This window comes from Oncorhynchus keta, chromosome 26, assembly GCF_023373465.1.
Source record: "Oncorhynchus keta strain PuntledgeMale-10-30-2019 chromosome 26, Oket_V2, whole genome shotgun sequence".
In the NCBI taxonomy this organism is placed as follows: domain Eukaryota; kingdom Metazoa; phylum Chordata; class Actinopteri; order Salmoniformes; family Salmonidae; genus Oncorhynchus; species Oncorhynchus keta.
Window position 1 is genome coordinate 3803277 of NC_068446.1, and position 18286 is coordinate 3821562.

Consider the following 18286-nt stretch of genomic DNA (forward strand, 5'->3'; position numbering starts at 1 on the left):
TTTTTTGGCTACTACATGGTTCCATATGTGTTATTTCATAGTTTTGATGCATTCATTACTATTCTACAATGTAGAAAATAGTACAAATAAAGAAAAACCCTTGAATGAGTAGGTTTGTCCAAACTTTTGACTGGTACTGTATATATTTCTTAATTCCTTTCATTAACTTTTACATATGTGTGTATTGTTGTGAATTGTTAGATACTACTGCACTGTTGGAGCTAGGAACACAAGCATTTCGCTACACCCACAATAGCATCTGCTAAAAATGTGTACTTATGTGACCAATAACATTTGAGTTGGACAGTGGTGTCTTAACCCTCACGTGACTGTGACCATATTATCTGGTCATCTTTCCAAGGGCGTTGGCGTTCTGATGATGGCTAATCACATATCCCTTCCTTTGTAGCCTATTACTGTTACAATGTAGCTATAATCTCGATATGGCGTTGACAGTTATACATATACGATACATTAAGATGACAACAGCAGTATATATCCATACTCCAAATAAAGAAATGGTCAACTGAGACTTGATTTTTCTATAATATATATATATATACATATTATATATACACACACACACTTTATTTACCTCTTTCCTTCTGCTCTCTGCCCCGGGTCTGGTGATCAGAGCGGTGTCACCGCAAACCACAGCGACATCCTCCACGAACACACAGTCCGGGAGTGACTCATCGGCGGGGAGTTCGATCACCTGCAGCCCGAGTTTGTGCTTCAGAACCCCAACATATACCTCATGCTCCCGCTGAGCTTTCACCAGGTCCACGTCCAAAACGTTCATCCTCAGTGCCTCTTTAGCAAGGGATGAGGGGATAGCTCGTACAACGGCGTGAGTGAAGTTACCAAAACCTGTCATCACACCAGCCATGTTCCGTTAACTGTTGTTACCCTCAAATTGCTCAAACAAACAGCTCGAACCGTAGCCTATGCTAAACGTATGAGAGAGCGAATGCTGCCGGTTCTCTTTCTGTTGGTTAACCTTTGTTTGTTTGATTTTCTTTCTTTTTCTTTATTTTTTTTACGTACTGAACTGACAGCTCCACTTCGGTCAAATAGGCAACAAGCAAGCAAGCGGTCTGATGACGTGCACTAACAAATCATCGACTTGTACCAATGTAGCAATTTCCAGTGAAGCGCACAGCAAAGCCGGACAAGTGACAGTGTGGCTCTTAAACAGCGCAAGCAAGCACAGACGCCCTGGCTGTTACTTTGTAACAACTTTCTATTACTTTGTAACTACGTTTTACCATCGAGGAACTAATGGGTTACAAAATCACCACAGTGTCTAGACATAAAATAATGTAAAGCAAGGCTAGTGTACAATCAGTAATCAAACCGTTATTAATATTTACAACCACCTGTGTTTTTCAGTCTTTTCATTCAAATACAAATGATTTTAGAATGTGTACATTCTTAAACATAGTGTATTTTGAAAAGTTGAGAACAATGGTCGCTGTCATCTCTGGCTTGTTACTGCAATACCTGCCAGTTTAGCAGATTCAAATGCCAATGCAAAATAAAACTGGAAAGATTCTGCTCGGTGCTCTACTATTGACATGATTTCATAGCCCTGGTTGACAATAACCCATTCTCCCCTGACCCCAGCTCAGAACAAAGGGCGCTTCTTTGACACAGTCCAAGGACAAGGAGGTGCAGTGGCTATTCTGAGCCATTCACTCTCCGATACACCTGCCCAATTGTGTTCAGACTACAGTGTCCCCCAGCAAATCAAAGTGTATGGCAATAATGGGAATACCAGATATTCACAGTGAACAAAACACATATTTTAGAATCATTTCTAATGTCAGCATACACCAGCATGTTATCGTCACAGTATATGGGAATAACAGATTTCACATCACCACTGAAATATGAACAAAGCACACATTTCATTTCTCTAATATTGGTCTTCTTAATGTAATAGTCATAAGAGACCCATGGAAAGGGAAAAGGGGGATAACAAGGCAGTTGTACAACTGAATGCGTTCAACTGAAATGTGTCTTCCGCGTCATGGGAAAGGAGAGTCAAGAGTTCTTCAGCTTCTTATGGCCATTGCATGAAGGAGTGTATTGTAGTCATCCTGCGCTGTGCTCAGTGTGCAGACTAAGCAGGGAAGATATTCCTATTCCTATTCTCTGTGGTGCCATCTAAGGAAGCCTCTGGGCTCAGCTTTGAATGGAATGTTTCTTCAGACTTCCTAAAGCACATTCTTCCACACCCCTGGACCAAAGTTTGTATTTTCTTGTTCCAGATACACTCAATTATCCTGACTGGTCCAAACATTCCAGGAGTCCCGCATTCCATTTTCCACTCCTGGATGGACTACCTGCTCTGTCAAAAAAAACTCAGTCCTCCAATTTTTTTCTCTCCATTACACATTGTGTATGTCTGACTCTGTCTGGTACATTCTGCCCTAGAAAAATATCTCTCGCTCCCATGCTCAAGTGCTTGGGTTAGACTGAAGGAAACCTCTCATTGGCACACCTGGCACACCTGGCACACCTGGCACACCTGGTACATTCAGAGAATCTGTGTTTATCCTAAATGACTCCTTTTCCCTATGGGCCCAGGTCAACAGTAGTTCGGTATAAAGGGAATCAGGTACCACTTGGGACGCAGCCTCTGAGATCTACCATAAACATTTGTGAAAACAGAGACAACCCATACACCAGGTCTGCGGTTGATTTAAACCTCAATAACAATTACCAGCCTTTACTCTCTCTAGATAAATAAAAAGTCCTGCTAACACAGGGATAATATATAGTTTTGAGTGGCAAATAACACCAAGGTTCTGGCAATGGCGGCAAGTCTTTCAACTGTATCTAATGGAAATGACCCATTGCTCTGACACAACAGTAGTACAGTAGCGTTGTGTTTAGCCTACCTTGTATAAATGGGGCACAGGGGCAGTCGCCCACCTATAACTCTATGTTTAGCCTACCTTGTATAAATGGGGCACAGGGGCAGTCGCCCACCTATAACTCTGTGTTTAGCCTACCTTGTATAAATGGGGCACAGGGGCAGTCGCCCACCTATAACTCTGTGTTTAGCCTACCTTGTATAAATGGGGCACAGGGGCAGTCGCCCACCTATAACTCTGTGTTTAGCCTACCTTGTATAAATGGGGCACAGGGGCAGTCGCCCACCTATAACTCTGTGTTTAGCCTACCTTGTATAAATGGGGCACAGGGGCAGTCGCCCACCTATAACTCTTGCCCCCTGTCTAAAATGGACAGCTTTTGTGCAAGATGGCCTGACTGTTGTTTTGGAGTAACGTTATGTCCCGCCTGTAAAAAAAAATAAAAAAATCAAATAAAATTGTGCAGGAGAATACTAAAATGGCTGACATTCTCCACTCTATTATGGATTGGACTACCGTAGTGAGCTCTTTCCACCATCCACCTACTTCAGATGCACTGACTGTCAATTCCTTTGGCAGGCTAGGACACAAAATAACAACACGCTGATTTCATAACACACATCTGTTAGGGCTGTAGGTAAAACAAAGGACATACCAGGTCCAGGAATAGAAAGACCCAAGTATTATGGAAGAGGGCTCTCTTGTGACTAAGCACAGTGTGTGTACATAAGAACACCCCATAACTCACTGAGCTTCCGTCCCAGAGTTCTATGAGCTGACACAGAGAGGAAGCTTCAACAAACCACTGCATTTTATCCTTGGTTTGAACAGGCTTACAATAAACAGCCAATCATATATGGTCTTGTTCTATTTTACACTAGTCTCTCTAGGACAATAGACTGGGATCCAGTGATTCATAAAGGGGGATGGGGAAGAGGGGGATGGAAAATATCATCATTGCCATTACTACATGGATACACATTTCGAGCCCCGGTCGCCCTGGCGATGTTTCCTGAATGGGTAATTACAAGATTAATATCATTATGGGATGTTATTCAATGGTTCCATGGTGTACAGCACTGTTTCCTATAACATACACCGTGTCCTTGTAAGGGAAAGAGGAAAGAATCAGAACAATATGCTTGGCAGAGCAGAACAATCATAATCAGAAAAGCATCTTATTGAGCTCATGGGGTCAAATTCACCACACAGAGACTTCCTGATGAGGTCATAATGGATATTGGAATGGCAGGATGGCATGGTTAAGGGTCCATTTATGTTTGGGAAACAAGCATCATCATCACCATCACTTGGATGACATAAGTATTACTTGGGGCTAGATACAATACACACACACACACACCAACAACCAAAATAAACTAAATCCATATGGGCACATGGCAGTGCCCCATTGGGAATCTGACACTCAAAACAAACGGACATTTGTTGATGCCAACTGTCAAGCTGTGACATAATGCCAGTGTCATTTCATGATCTTTAAAGTTGTTTGTCTGGTTTTTGTCGATGAAGAATCACAAGGTTTCAGATGAATGACAAATGATATAGCCCTCAGCTACATCAAAACGACTCAAACAATGAGTAAAATGTTAATAACCCAAATGGGCACACACTGGTTGAACAAATGTTGTTTGCACTTAATTTCAATGAAATTACGTTGAACCAGCGTGGAATAGACGTTGAATTGACATCTATGCCCAGTGGGAATGTGAAGCAAGTTAACCAAAGCATTACACCATCTAGTGTCTTAAACTGGAATTATGAAAATGTGGACAAATGAAAATAGAAATAAAGCAAGCGCGCATCAAGATACATGTTATTAAATATCAATCGGTACAGAAATAATGAAACATCAAATGGAAAGGTTACAGCGGATGACGGATCAGTTAAGATACTTCAATATATTTGCACAGTATGACAAAGTGATAAAGCAATGGCGTATACAATACATTTTGAAATAAACGGATTAGTAAAGGTAAAGTAAGAAAAACTCACCGGAGGGAGATTTCTCAGTGGTCTTGACAACCATTCTCCGTTAGTTATTTGTTCAGCGCTCTCAAAGTATCTCGTCATTTAAGTCTAAGGTATAAAGTTACTCAAAGAATATTTCCGTTCTTGTGTTTATGGTTATTATAAATAGGGGATTGTCATATCGTCCATCGGTTAACAGTCTATTAACATTATTTTGGCAGGAAAAAAGCATGTTTTTCAAGCATTCTATAATCTTTGCTTTCTCGGTCAAATCCGGTTTGAAATCACTTCTAATCGTTGAATTTCTAAATTCTATCAAATGTAACTTATGTGAGACCCGAAGAATAGTAGGACTAGAAACTAGTTGGGTATTTTCTCCCCAAACTAACATCGTATGTAGAAAATTGGATCACTGTAGTAGATTATGTTTTCAAACGTGGTTGGCAGATTGCGTGAAAAGTATATTAACCCAAGTAGGAATGCTAAAGAATATCCTGTATGAAGAACTTTAAAAACTCTTTAAACTGTCAGGAATGCTTTGTGGTTGGCTAGAGAAGGGGAGAAATATGTTAATAATGTAGGCTTCTGCCATACCAAATATGGCAATATTGTTACGTCTGAAGTCTGGTTCGCATCTGGAATAGTTTAGTTCTACGGAATAAAGGGGAGAGCGGGCCAAAAATAGAAACCATAAACTTTATTTCTCCCACTCTCAGACGCGCAAAGAAACTCCGAATACCGGGACTTCTCTCTCCTAAACTGTGTACAGTTACAGTAGCCTTCATTTAGAATAGCGGGAATAGTGCAGCCTATTGACATATGGGCTGTAATAAGACCTTCCCTTACAGAATGATTCTCATCATAAACGTATGAGGAGAAGCACTGACAGCATGACAATATATTTTTATTGCCTTGGCAACTGTTGCACAAATTACAGCAAAAGAGTTTGTAAAATAATAACACATTTAACAAATCTATAGCACGTAATAAAACACCTACATCAAAAGGATGAAAAATAAATCAAAACGACAATGTTACATTATCATATTTTTTTAATAATATTTTTTAAATCATTATTATATTTGTATATAAGCCTATTACCCATAATGACAACAGCAGTCAAATGAATGGAAACAAACAGACCAAACTGCTATAAAAAAAAAAAGTTACATGTACCCTAACCCTACGGCCCATAAACCTAAAAGCTGTGAGAAAACCAATAAAGAAAATACAAAAAGGAAGAAAGGAGGATAGTATCGAAGGGAAACAGCGAGGGGAAAATGTGTTCAGTTCTGTAGAAAATGTCATTTAAGAAAAAAAAAGTTAGACAGGGTGGTGCTTAGCTTGGATGGAAAACGCGCCAAGAAACATTCCTGGCATAGTTTTGGAACAGTTCAGCAGTCAGCCAACAACGACGTCAGCTTTCACTACAGTATAAAGGACAGGGGGTACTTAGCTTCAGCAGACTGCAACTTGCAACCAGAGCTCGAGCAACTCCTAAGCCTCTAACCAAAGATACTAAAAAACAAACCAAACCGCTACAGACGAGACGACTGACTGCTACACTTAGGATAAAAAGACACTTGCAAAGACTTAAAGCAATATATCGAAAAGGAATAGCAAAAGAAGACCAATTTTATTCTTGAATAGAACAAGAGAACAAGGCAAATATGTTCATTTGCTCAATCGTCGTGATGTTTATTGGAACCTTCAACGTGGTAAGTTATTTTTCTATAAAATATTTCAGTTTAAAGTTTCTTGTCTTTATTGTCTGGGAAATACAACATTGTAGAACACTGGTTTGTAAACTTATTGCCTCTTACTAAATCATTTCCGCACTGTTTGAATAACGAACTAAAGAAGCTATGTAAATATAACCTAACGATGTCACTCTTTTAAGATGTTGGTTACAAAGTATCTATCATTAACGTGCTCGGTTATCCACGCAGGTTATTTCCTCCTCCTCCTGCCCCTCGGTATGCGAGTGCCCGACGGAGATGACCAGGTGCGCACCTGGTGTGAGTCTCGTAGCGGATGGCTGCGGGTGCTGTAAGGTCTGCGCGAGACAACTCAATGAGGACTGCAGTCTGACCGAGCCTTGCGACCACACCAAAGGGCTGGAGTGCAACTTTGGGGCCAGCTTCGGAGCTATGCGTGGCATCTGCCGTGGTAGGTGTCTCATTCTATTCCTACTACGCAGTAAACTGATCTTAGGTCTGAATAATGTTCGTTTTAAAGTTTGTAACCCTGTTAAAGTAATAGGGTAGAGTTAAGATGAACCAGTGAGAGAAAAAGAGGACCATGTGATTTCAACTCTAAGGAATGTAACTCAGTGCCTCAGTCTAAACTCAGAAGTACAAACATCCTGCTCTAGTAGAAAGTGACCCCCCTCAGTGGCTCCTCTCCTTATAGGCAGCCCTAGCCTAGAACCTTCTGAGGAATTTTTACAGTTAAACCAAGCCTCCCTCAGCCAGCATCAGCCAGCTTGTGATTTGTGATGTCTATAGCAGACACTAGCCTTTTGAACAGAGGAATAACAGCCATTTCCACTCTCTTCTCCTCAGCTAAGTCAGAGGGTAGACCCTGTGAGTACAACAGCAGGATTTACCAGAACGGAGAGAGCTTCCAGCCTAACTGCAAGCACCAGTGCACATGCATCGATGGGGCTGTGGGCTGCGTCCCCCTGTGCCCTCAGGAGCTCTCCCTGCCCAACTTGGGCTGTGCCAACCCAAGGCTGGTCAAGGTGGCAGGCCAGTGCTGCGAGGAGTGGGTGTGTGATGACGGCAAAGACACTGACATCATTGGCAAGCTGTTTGGCAAAGACAGCATGACTGACGAGTCAGAGAGCGACCTCACCAACAGGAATGAGCTCATCGCCATCGTCAAGGGAGGACTCAAGTCTCTACCTGGTAAGCAGCTTCTTTCTAGCAGCAGCCATTTTTCTATTTCAGCTTTCAACAATAACATTTTCCATTGACTCAAATGTTCAAGCCCATACCGGAACAGTTTGTAATGTTTGTTTGATCTTTCTCCTTACAGCTTTCAGAGTCCAGCCTGAGAGCCACATGTTTGAGAGCCAGAAGTGTGTTGTCCAGACCACTCCTTGGTCCCAGTGCTCCAAGACCTGTGGCACAGGCATCTCCACCAGAGTCACCAACAACAACAATGAGTGCAAGCTGGTCAAAGAGACTCGCATCTGTGAAGTGCGACCATGCACCCAGTCTCCTTACTCCAGTCTTAAGGTAAGCGCAAGCCACTCAGACTATACTATACTGAAACATGGCATACTATCATTTATTTTCTTTTAAATAACACTACTCAGCCTGTTTATGGAACCTCTTGACTGACTGTTTCTCTCCCCTTGTTCCCCCGAACAGAAGGGAAAGAAGTGCAGCAGAACCAAGAAGTCTACCCAAGCTCAGAAGTTCACCTATGCCGGCTGCTCCAGCCTGAAGAAGTACAGATCCAAGTACTGTGGATCCTGTGTGGACGGCCGCTGCTGCAGCCCCCAGCAGACCCGCACCATCCGGATCAAGTTCCGCTGCGAGGATGGAGAGACCTTCAACAAGAATGTCATGATTATCGAGTCCTGCAAGTGCACCTTCAACTGTTCTCATTCCAACGAAGCCTCCTACCCCTTCTACAGACTCTTCAACGACATCCACAAGTTCAGAGACTAAATCAAATCTGATTGGGCTGAGAACCGACCACTGAGAGATCCCAAAACAACAACATTGACAGACCAATGGCAGTCCATCTAAACGCAGGGGTCCAACTTAACCGGCCAATGAACTATCAACTTCCTGTTGTAACTAGATTCCCAAGGAATTATGGGCTTACATCATGAGGACCTTATGAAGTGCACTGTCTGCTGTGACTGAATCAGCATTCTCAATCAAGATTCGCTTCATACTACTGGAGCATCATAGTAGCTTCGTTATGGAGCAAAATGTAAATTAACATGTGTAAATGACAACGTTAGTATGTTTAAATCAATTCGCTGTCTATATTTTCGACCGATACATACCAACCAGGCATGACCCCCCCCCAAAAAAAACGTTTGACTTTGTGTGTATATAGATGTTGTTTGGATATGCACATACGTAACTTAATTTAGTATACCACGATCCCGTAACCGAAGGAACCAAGGCACCATGTTACTGTGGTTCCATTCCTTCCTGACATGGGCATATATGTTCATGTTTTGTGGCAGCTATCGAACTTCCCAACGTTATCAAGAAAGAAAAAGTGAAACGTGAAATAAATAAATTCATGTTTTTATTATTGTTATTAATATTATTTATCAAAAAAAAAATGTAGCTACTTTATTTGGATATTATGTGTCTTACTGGAATAAATTGTAAAAAATGATTTAATTTTATATGTTAAAAAATAAAACATATTTATTTATGAAATGTAAACACCATCTTTGTGTCTTTCTTTGATCAAACCGAAGATGGTTGACCAACAACTATCAGGTTACTGAGCTGAACATCTTCATTAGGATGAGTAAACAACAGTACATAAAGTACATACACGTAGGATCATATTATACAGAGAGAGAGAGGGAGGTCAAAACAAAGTCACAATATACAATGGTGGAACACCATTAGTGATACCATGGACATTCTCACTATAATGACTCCAACAGAGTGATCGTTCTGGGCAGATCTCTTCTTATATAACAGAGTTTTGCAGACCGTTTCCAGGTTTTGTCAATTGGAATGTCATTGTAGAGCTCTGTAAGCCAAGGTAGCTTGCATTCACCAGATCAGGCTGAGCCACGCACTTGACTAATTCCAACAAAAAAACAAAGTCAATCCAAGCATAGCAATGAGCACGGAGCAATGCCAAGAATCTCAAGTGCCTGTAGTACCAATGAGCATGGATTAGAAGTAGCAATGCAAAGGACACTATGTGACCATGAATGTATTTTACACATAGTATACTATAAAAGAAAGAATGTACCCTCTTAGAATACACTCTTAATCCTATTGAGAATAACACTAAATATATACCTCATTTGTAGTGGTTGGATAGAAACTTTGGCCCTCCCCACTAGGCTAGCTGCAAGGGGTTGCTAACTTGCTGTAAATAGTCTGATAAAGCCAGGTGGGATAAAGCTTCCCAGCCTTAGGAAAGCAGACATCGGGTCTCTCTTCTGCAGCTGCTGAGAGGGTGGATGTTTGTAGATGTCACCAAATACCTTTTTTGAATCGGGGGTAAGCATACCAGCGCTCAGGGGCAACTTCTCAGGTCGTAAGAACACACATAAACACATGTGCGAGTGCACACGCGTACAGACACACACAGAGCTGAGGGATTGAGCCAGGTAGAGGGAAGGGAACGACTCAGGAATGCAGCGGAGGATCAGAAAGCAGACAGACATCCTGATGGGTGGCAGATGTTGGAAAATATTTTGGATTCAGAGGAGTAACATGTTCACTTAAAGTCAGGCAGGCAGCCCTAAAAATAAACAAACACTAAGTGCCCGCTCAAATCCACAGAAAGTGCATCATATCAATGCATGACACAGAAAACACATCTCAGCAGAACCGCCATGGCAGAGGACCTATGCAGAATTTTACTTTCCTGCAAGGCTGGTGGAAAGTGCTTTTAATAGGAGGTAGAGCAGAGTGGGTGCAGGGCACATGCATACCGAACTCACTGTGCCCACTGCTGAATGTTTTACATAAATATCTGCTTTACACAAAAGGCATCTTGAGGTTTACCTTATTTAAAGGATGTCTTTGGCCATTTATCCCAGTCTAATTTAGTCAAAGCACTTTTTTATAAGAAGTCTGTTTTTGTTTTTTGCTCCTTCGCCCCCCTTTTTTTTATCCCGCCTGAATTTAAGATAATATCATTTCAATCCCTGTTTTTTTTTGGAAAGAGCACAACAACCACACTGTTGTCGGATGCTTGTTAACACAATGCAACTCAGATGGTTGTTAAGTAATGACACCAGAATACTGTGTGAGCAGTCCTTTTCCTGTCGTCCATACCATTCCTCAGTAATGTACAACCAATCGGCCACCGTAGAGGGGTTCCATCCATTCGCCAGTCATTGTGAGTCAGCTTTATCGAAACACCGTGTCAAGAAACTAGGCCCAGAGAATACATTGTTGTGACAGAAGGGAACGAAAAGGTGACCGAAAGAGCACAAAAAAACCCATCTTAAAATCCTCCTACAACCAGACACACAAACCCCACACCGCATCACATTGTCAGGCACACTTGTAATGACATCAATCGCTAACTACCTCACCCCCTGAACACAAAGTGTGTTTATATGACAAAGACATTAACATGAAGGCTTCGTTAGGAACTATGTACTGTGGTGCGGCCCCAGAAGCTAACGGGGGATGGAGAGAGAGAGGGAAGCTTGGCCATTACAGCATTACAGCATTCTGGAAGCTGCCGAGGCACTGATGTCATCTCTTTTACGGCCCCCTTGTCTATAACCTCAGGTTAATTTCCACTGTTATAGGGAACCCAAGGGCGAGAGGCACAGAGAGTTCTAAAAAGCCATTTCGAGTAGACCAAATTGAGAAAAAGACCCACTTCCTCTAGAACAGGGCCATCTAGTGGTCTGTAGCAGTATAGCGGGAACATAACCAGCATGCTGTGTGCACCGGGTCGAGTCTGAGATTTTACTGGCAAACAATAATGGGCATGTCTGACATTGAGAGAGACGATGTACCAGTAATGCCTGACTGCATCAAGGCAGTGAATATGTTACACAAAATCCCAACAAGTTGCCAGGTCTATTAGCAATATAAATGCCTCTGTCTCTCTGCCACAGGAGTGTGATAAGTTCTCACACCAGTTGGAGAGGCACTGGGGCCTCATTTATAATCGCTGGGTAACTTTCACATAAAATATCCGGTGCGTCACTTCTGAAAAGAATATGTATGTCCTACGTAAAAACAATGAGATCAATAAACTTGGCGCACGCCGTACATACGCATGTTTCCCGTTATAAACAGTGTGCAAACTACAGGGGGGTTCAGCCCACTAGTGAACTTGATACATTGTGGTGCTGATGAGCTCAGGACAGACACAGCTATATTTGCATCCTGTATTTGCATCCTGCTGTCCCGACATTTTATTTAAAAAAAAGGTTTAAGAAAAGTTTTTTTTTTAAAGTTCATTTGTCAACAAGACACAGCAATTAATTCAGGCTACAAATGTCTTTAGACTTTTTGGTGTTTTGTAGCAGATGTCTCTTCCCGTTGTCAAATGGTGGCCTGGCAGGTACACAGGAAACTGTTTGGATGCTGGAATTGTTTTGCCGTGGATGAATGTGTGCAGGTAGCTTACTTTTTTAAGTGGTTTGTTCACATCAAATAGGTAATACATGTTCACTGTTAAAATGTACTATTACGCCCCTCATTTGGGGGGGTGTGCGAGTAATAACAAACATTAATCTTTTATGGTGACAATAACGCCCTTCAATTTCAAATCAAATCAAATTGTATTTGTCACATGCTTCGTAAACAGGTGTAGACCAAGAGTGCTTACTCATGGGCCCTTCCCAACAATGCAGAGAGAAACATTTAAATAAATAATAGAAAGATGAGTAACGATAACTTGGCTATACACACAGGGTACCAGTACCAAGTCGATGTGCAGGGGAACGAAGTAATTGATTGATTAATAGATAAGTACAGTATATATACATTGCCTTCGGACAGTATTGCCAGAACTTAAGGTTAAAGACTTATTCTAAAATTGATTAAATGTTTTTTTTCACCTCTTAAGTTTACACAAAATGTGCCATAATTTTAGCTAATTTATTCAATAAACAAAACTGAAATATCACATTGACATACAGTTGAAGTCGGAAGTTTACATACACCTTAGCCAAGTACATTTAAACTCAGTTTTTCACAATTCCTGACATTTAATCCGAGCAAAAAGTCTCTGCCTTAGGTCAGTTAGGATCACCACTTTATTTTAAGAGTGTGAAATATCAGTATAATAGCAGAGAGAATTATTCATTTCAGCTTTTATTTATTTCATCACATTCCCAGTAGGTCAGAAGTTTACACACACTCAATTAGTATTTGGCAGCATTGCCCTTAAATTGTTTAACTTGGGTCAAATGTTTCGTGTAGCCTTCCACAATCTTCACACAACAAGTTGGGTGAATTTTGGCCCATTCCTCCTGACATGGCTGGTGTAACTGAGTGAGGTTTGTAGGCCTCCTTGCTCGCACACGCACGGATTGGGGTCAGGGGTTTGTGATGGCCACTCCAATACCCTGACTTTGGTGTCCTTAAGCCATTTTGCCACAACTTTGGAAGTATGCTTGGGGTCATTGTCCATTTGGAAGATCCATTTGCGACCAAGCTTCAACTTCCTGACTAATGTCTTGAGATGTTGCTTCAATATATCCACATAATTTCCCCTCCTCATGATGCCATCTATTTTGTGAAGTACACCAGTCCCTTCCGCAGCAAAGCAACACCACAATATGATGCTGCCACCCCCGTGCTTCATGGTTGGGATGGTGTTCTTTGGCTTGCAAGCCTCCCCCTTTTTCCTCCAAACATAACGATGGTCATTATGGCCAAACAGTTCTATTTTTGAATGCAAGGTCCTTTGCTGTTGTTCTGGAATTGATTTGCACTTTTCATACCAAAGTACGTTCATCTCTAGGTTACAGAATGCGTCTCATTCCTGAGCAGTATGACTGCTGCATGTTCCCATGATGTTTACTTGCGTACTATTGTTTGTACAGATGAACGTGGTACCTTCAGGCGTTTTGAAATTGCTCCCAAGGATTAACTAGACTTGTGGAGGTCTACAATTCTTTTTCTGAGGTCTTGGCTGATTTCTTGTGATTTTATCATGATGTCAAGCAAAGAGGAACTGAGTTTGAAGGTAGGCCTGGAAATACATCCACAGGTACATCTCCAATTGACTCAAATGACGTCAATTAGCCTATCAGAAGCTTCTAAAGCCATTACATAATTTTCAGGAATTTTCCAAGCTGTTTAAAGGCACAGTCAACTTAGTGTATGTAAACTTCTGACCCACTGGAATTGTGATACAGTGAATTATGAGTGAAATCATTTCTCTTTAAACAATTGTTGGAAAAATGACTTGTGTCCTGCACAAAGTAGATGTCTTAACCGGCTTGCCAAAACTATAGTGTCACGACTCCCTCCGAAGATGGCTACCCCGCCTGTTCTTTTTGCACACCCAATTTTTCAGTTTTTGATTTGTTAAAAAAGCTTGAAATATCCAATAAATGTCGTTCCACTTCATGATTGTGTCCCACTTGTTGTTCATTCTTCACAAAAAAATAAAGTTTTATATCTTTATGTTTGAAGCCTGAAATGTGGCAAAAGGTCGCAAAGTTCAAGGGGGCCAAATACTTTCGCAAGGCACTGTATATTGCTACTGCTCTCAATAACATTGCTGCCCTAAATTTATTTGGCACTATTGACAAAGCACAAAGAAATACAATTTCAATTAGCGCTGACGTGTGAAGCGAGAGGTGTTGACGCCTTTGAGCCAAACAAAGTTCAGTGACTCTGAATTGACAATGGCTATCCCCAAGTCGTTATATATATAAAACATTTATTGTGCATTTAGCTATTTTGCTATTTGCCTCATGACTCCTGCACACTTTGTTGACTACGAACTTTCTTTCTCCAACCGTGGGACAGACTATGTTTGTTCCTACACTCTGAACTCTCTATTGGTTACAGACTTTTGGCCTCCCATTCTAACCTCGCCTGCTTGGTATTCACGTTACCTGATGAAATTGCTGTACAATATGATCTGTTGCCATCTTATGCTCATACAGATGTCATAAATCCGCACTGCAGAGCCCTCCCTGTCCTCTGCCGTGCCTTGATTGTATTACTGTTGATGATATCTGTGCATGTACACCCTGGCCCATCTACTGTTGCTAGCCCCAATTCTGACTTGTGCTTTGATATCTGCTTCCCCAATTTCTGCTCCCGTAAAAGCCTGGGTTTTCTGCACATTAACACTAGAAACTTATTACCTAAAATGGACCAATTGAAAGTGTGGGTTCACAGCTACAATCCAGATGTGCTGGTTGTTACTGAGACGTGGATAATAAAGAGTGTTTTGAATACTGATGTTAACCTTTTTGGTTATAACCTTTTTCGGCAAAGACAGATCTTCCAAAGGTGGTGGAGTGGTAATCTTTACCAAGGATCACCTTCAGTGCTCGGTTGTCTCCACCAAATCTGTCCCCAAACAATTGGATTTGCTGGTTTTAAGTATTAAACTTTCAAATAGCTCTTTGTTGACTGTTACTGGGTGCTATCGTCCTCCATCAGCACCGGCCTGTACCCTACCTGCCCTAAGCTCTCTCCTGGCCCCTTATACCAAGTCTGAACGTGCCCTGCTAGGTGACCTAAACTGGGACACCTGACCAAGTCCTAAAGCAATGGGACTCCCTAAATATTTCTCAGATTATTACCAATCCCACAAGGTATGACTCCAATCACCCAGAAAAGGCTACTCTTCTTGATGTTATCCTCACAAATAATCCTGATAGGTATCGGTCTGGTGTTTTCTGTAATGACCTTAGTCATCACTGTTTTACAGCCTGTGTTTGTAATGGCTGCTCAGTGAAACAACCTGTCCTGATTTATCATAGACACTTGCTAAAAAACTTTTATGAGTAAGCCTTGCTTCATGAACTGGTAAAATTGGTAAACTGGTAAAATGGTATAGAATCAGCTTGATCCCCTCTGTGGAAGACCCTTGGACCTTCTCTTTTGATATTTTTCAGAAGTATTGTTAACAAACACGCCCCATAAAGAAAATTATAAACAGGTTCAGCCCCTGGTTCGACTGTGACCTTGCAGAGTTACTCCACCTCAAGTATTGCATTTGGCGAAAGGCTCAGCACACACATACTCAGGCTGACTGGCTTTCGTTCAGGCAAATGATACATAAGTGCACTCAGGCAATCCGGAAGGCCAAAGTTAGTTACTTTAAGTAGCAGTTCTCTCTCTGTGGGTCTAACCCCAAGAAGATCTGGAAAACAGTTAAAGACCTGGAGAATAAATCCTCCTCCTCACAGCTGCCTATGTCCCTTAAAGTTGATGATGTGGTTGTTACTGAAAAGAAGCACATGGTTGAACTCTTTAATCACCACTTAATTAAGTCAGAATTCCTATTTGACTCAGCCATGCCTCCTTGCCCGTCCTCATCTCCTACCCCTTCTAATGCATCTATCCCCAATCGCCAATGCTTTCCCATGTTCCGCTACAAAGGTGCTAAAGGAGCTCCTGAGACTTGACCCTCAAAAAACATCTGGGTCAGATGGTTTAGACCCTTTCTCTTTGGGCTAGACGTGACTCTAGTGAACCACCTCGACAACATCCGGTGAAATTGCAGAGCGCCAAATTCAAATGACAGAAATCGTAATATTAAACATACATGAAAATACAAGTGTCATACATCACTTAAAAGCTTAACTTCTTGTTAATCCAGACGCATTGTCAGATTTCAAAAAGGATTTACGGCGAAAGCACACCATGCGATTATCTGAGGACAGCGTCCCGCACACATAAGCATTACATACATTTGTTCGATAAAGTCCTTCTTTATATCCCAAAAAAGCAAGTTTCAATGGCGCGTTTGACTCAGTAATCCACCGGTTTCCCTCGTTCAAAATGCATACTAAATGAATCGCGTAAGTTACCAATAACTTCTTCTAAACAAGTCCAACAACGTTCCTAATCAATCCTCAGGTACCCTATTGTGTAAATAAACAATCAAATTTAAGATGGAGAATACCGAAGACCATAACCGGAGATAAGTAACAAAGTACGCGCACTCACCGGAACGCGCTACAAACACTACAGCCAAAATGGGAGCCATTTAGAAAAGCTACAAATTCTAGCTCATTTTTCAAAAAACAGGCTTGAAACTCTTTCTAAAGACGGTTAACATCTAGTGGAAGCCCCAGGAACTGCAATCTGGGAGGTCTTCCTTTTATATTCCCATTCCCAGCCATTGTAAGCAATAGTGAGCTGGGGGGAAAAAATCTGGATGTATTGTCCTCGGGTTTTCGCCTGCCATATCAGTTAATGTCTGTTTTGGAAACGTTAGAGTGTTTTCTATCTAATACTATCAATTTTATGCATATCCTAGCTTCTGGGTCCTTCTGGGTCCTTCTGTAGCTCAGTTGGTAGAGCATGGCGCTTGTAACGCCAGGGTAGTGGGTTCGATTCCCGGGACCACCCATACGTAGAATGTATGCACACATGACTGTAAGTCGCTTTGGATAAAAGCGTCTGCTAAATGGCATAAAATTATTATTATATTATATTAACAGGCAGTTTACTTTGGCACCTCATTCATCCAAGCTTCCGAATACTGCCCCTTAGCCCGAAGAAGTTTTAAGGTTGCTGCCCCTAATATCGCCAAGTCTATCTCTGACCTTTTTAACCTGTCTCTCCTTTCGGGGGAGGTTCCCATTGCTTGGAAGGAAGCCACGGTCCGTCCTTTATTTAAAGGGAGAAATCAAGCTGATCTTAACTGTTATAGGCCTATTTCTAGTTTGACCTGTTTATCAAAAGTATTGGAAAACCTTGACAATGATCAACTGACTGGCTTTCTTGATGTCTCTCTGGTATGCAATCTGGTTTCCGATCAGGTTATGGATGTGTCACTGCAACCTTAAAGGTCCTGAATGATGTCTCCATTGCCCTTGATTCTAAGCAATGTTGTGCTGCTATTTTTATTGACTTGGCCAAAGCTTTTGATACGGTAGACCATTCCATTCTTGTGGACCGGTTAAGGAGTATTGGTGTCTCTGAGGGGTCTTTGGCCTGGTTTGCTGTGATGTGGGGGTGAGATGGTGCTGTAGCATGTGGTTGTTCATTATGATGATGATGAGCTTTTCATTGGCCGTTATAGAGGTGGTATATACTGGACACAGTTTTTACTGGGGTTGGTTGGAGTCACCATGTGTTGCAGTATTGTTCCAGTTGTTCCGTATCCTCGTTTAGGGTCTGCTCCAGGATGTTGAAGTTGGGAGCTTGCATTGTCTGGCAAATATAATTAGCGTATATACATTTTTGGGAGACGGTTTCTGGGAAGCCATTTGTGTAGAGGTTGACCAGAGAGGGGGCCAGCACTGAGCCTTGGGGAAGATATTGTGAGTAGATCTTCCGAATAAACTGTTAAAGACCTAGTAATATTTTACATCAATAGCAGTCAATACTAATCGTCACCTTAATTCAGTCTCATCTGAAAGTTGTAAATTCTTGGTTATCTGCACGAACCCTGGCTAACAAGTTTAATCAGCAATACAAAATTGGGTTGAATTATTTATTTACTAAATACCTAACTAATCACACAGAATTACACATGCACATAATTAATCAACTTGATTACAAATGACGTCATAA

The 18286-nt window shown here is 41.5% G+C and overlaps 2 protein-coding genes across 5 annotated transcripts in view; one reads left to right on the forward strand and one right to left on the reverse strand.

Annotated features, from left to right (window-relative positions):
* Positions 1-5558, reverse strand: part of LOC118358844 (N(G),N(G)-dimethylarginine dimethylaminohydrolase 1-like) — a 142597-nt gene extending 137039 nt beyond the window's left edge. Inside the window, exon 1 of one of the 4 annotated variants that reach the window (XM_052480071.1) lies at positions 4896-5558. In XM_052480071.1, coding sequence (XP_052336031.1) covers positions 4896-4973 — 78 coding nt within the window. In that variant the 5' untranslated portion in view covers positions 4974-5558. Of the gene's footprint in view, positions 1-595; positions 1334-4895 lie in introns of those variants that run through there. The other 3 variants (XM_035736789.2, XM_052480070.1, XM_052480069.1) reach the window with 3 other exon arrangements.
* A 762-nt stretch (positions 5559-6320) lies between these two features.
* Positions 6321-9292, forward strand: LOC118358845 (CCN family member 1-like). Its single transcript, XM_035736791.2, has 5 exons — positions 6321-6589; positions 6821-7040; positions 7436-7780; positions 7911-8113; positions 8249-9292. Exons 1-5 carry the CDS (start codon positions 6542-6544, stop codon positions 8549-8551), a joined length of 1119 nt encoding a protein of 372 aa, XP_035592684.1. The 5' UTR covers positions 6321-6541; the 3' UTR covers positions 8552-9292.
* The last annotated feature ends 8994 nt before the right edge of the window (positions 9293-18286 follow it).